Below are 1,358 nucleotides of genomic sequence, written 5' to 3' on the forward strand. Positions count from 1 at the left end.
TACTTGGGACACATCAGAAAGCAAACAGATCCCTGCCCTCACGGAGCTTACAGTCTAGCATTTCCCACTTCACTTGTACACTGACCCAGGCAAGTCTGTGCCTCTCTGTACCTCAGCTGCCAAATGGGAGGAATATGCAGAATCAGCACAGACAATGGATGACATGCTTGCTGTTCTGTAGATGCCAAACAAGACCCTTACCCCTTGCCCTAGTCTATCTCTAAGGCAAGAAATATGGCTGGATGTTGATTTTTAACAAGAGAGCACACTGGGGCTAGGGGGTTGGAGCTGGATTGTCTGCTGTGCGATGGTGGTGGTAGAAGGGCTGTGCTGGGCTGATGATGGCTACACAAATTGTTGCTGCTGCTGCTGCTGTTTCTTGGTGGCTGCCTTGCTGGCTAGGTCCTTGGCCTTCTCTGTAGCTGCCAGTGCTGTCTCTTTTGCCTTTTCCTTGGCTTCCTTGGCAGTTTCAACAAGTGTCTTAGAAGGGGCTTCACCTTGTAGCTTGGCCAAGATGTATTCAAAACCCTTCATGGTCTTGGTCACATTGTTTTTAAATCGAGCCAGACCAAATTCCTGGACAGCTCTGGAGACACCAAACAAGCTAGAGGAGACCCAGGCTTCTCAGGGGATTTCGGTCCAACCACTGTTATCAGAGTTCACATAGTAAACACAGCGTTCCTCCACCACCATCAGCCGGGCATGGTTGATGTTCCAGGTGAAGGTGGTCATGGTCTGATTTTGTGCGTCCACAATAGAGTCCTCCAGGATGTACACCGAGTGAGCAACATTGGCAGGAAACAATCGCTCAGCCCAGCGCAGCATCCTGTTGGTCTTGGTCAGGAGTCCCCGGGACAGGAGTTTCTGGTCAGGGGTAACCTCCCGGTGTACTATGCCTTCCGTCAAGACATGTTTGCTGTAGGGATTCGGGTACCACTGCCAGAAGGCGGCGAACACTTGGTCCCAGGAACTCCTGAGCACGCTCTGGCCCAGAAAATATTTCACCATTGTCCCGGCCGGGAAGGACTCAACACCAGCGAAACATTAGGAGTGCGGAGCCCGGGGAGCACGTGGAGGCCAGGCCAGAGCTCGGTGCCTGCCCGCCAGGCTCGCTCAATCACCACCATACAGTGCCCAAGCTTCCGCTGCCATGAGGACCCTTTTTTCTATTTTTAAGGGGTGCTTTGCTTATTTGGGCCTTCCTTCCCTTCCAAATGAAACTGGAGATTACCTTTTCCATCTCCTTGAAGAATGGGATTGGTATTTGTGTTGGGATTGCATTGAACGTGTAAATTGCCTTTGGTAGTATAGCCATTTTGACAATATTGAGTCTTCCTATCCATGAGCAAGGGGTATTC

General features: G+C 51.0%; 1 protein-coding gene across 1 annotated transcript; it reads right to left on the reverse strand.

Annotated features, from left to right (window-relative positions):
- Positions 1-345: 345 nt before the first annotated feature.
- LOC102847693 (PRELI domain-containing protein 1, mitochondrial-like) lies at positions 346-1,008 on the reverse strand. The gene is made up of 2 exons (XM_006899704.1): positions 645-1,008; positions 346-584 (listed from the first exon to the last, which is right to left on the reverse strand). Exons 1-2 carry the CDS (start codon positions 1,006-1,008, stop codon positions 346-348), a joined length of 603 nt encoding a protein of 200 aa, XP_006899766.1.
- Positions 1,009-1,358: the final 350 nt, after the last annotated feature.

The sequence above is a fragment of the Elephantulus edwardii genome, unplaced genomic scaffold (genome assembly GCF_000299155.1).
Source record: "Elephantulus edwardii isolate Elephantulus edwardi_28Jun2011 unplaced genomic scaffold, EleEdw1.0 scaffold00266, whole genome shotgun sequence".
NCBI lineage: Eukaryota > Metazoa > Chordata > Mammalia > Macroscelidea > Macroscelididae > Elephantulus > Elephantulus edwardii.

Excerpts from the sequence above, each read along its gene's own strand:
- LOC102847693 (XM_006899704.1), bottom strand. The coding sequence starts at position 1,008 with ATGGTGAAATATTTTCTGGGCCAGAGCGTGCTCAGGAGTTCCTGGGAC. Across the intron at positions 585-644 it reads TGTGAACTCTGATAACAGTG|CTGTCCAGGAATTTGGTCTG; the intron begins GTTGGACCGAAA and ends GTGTCTCCAGAG.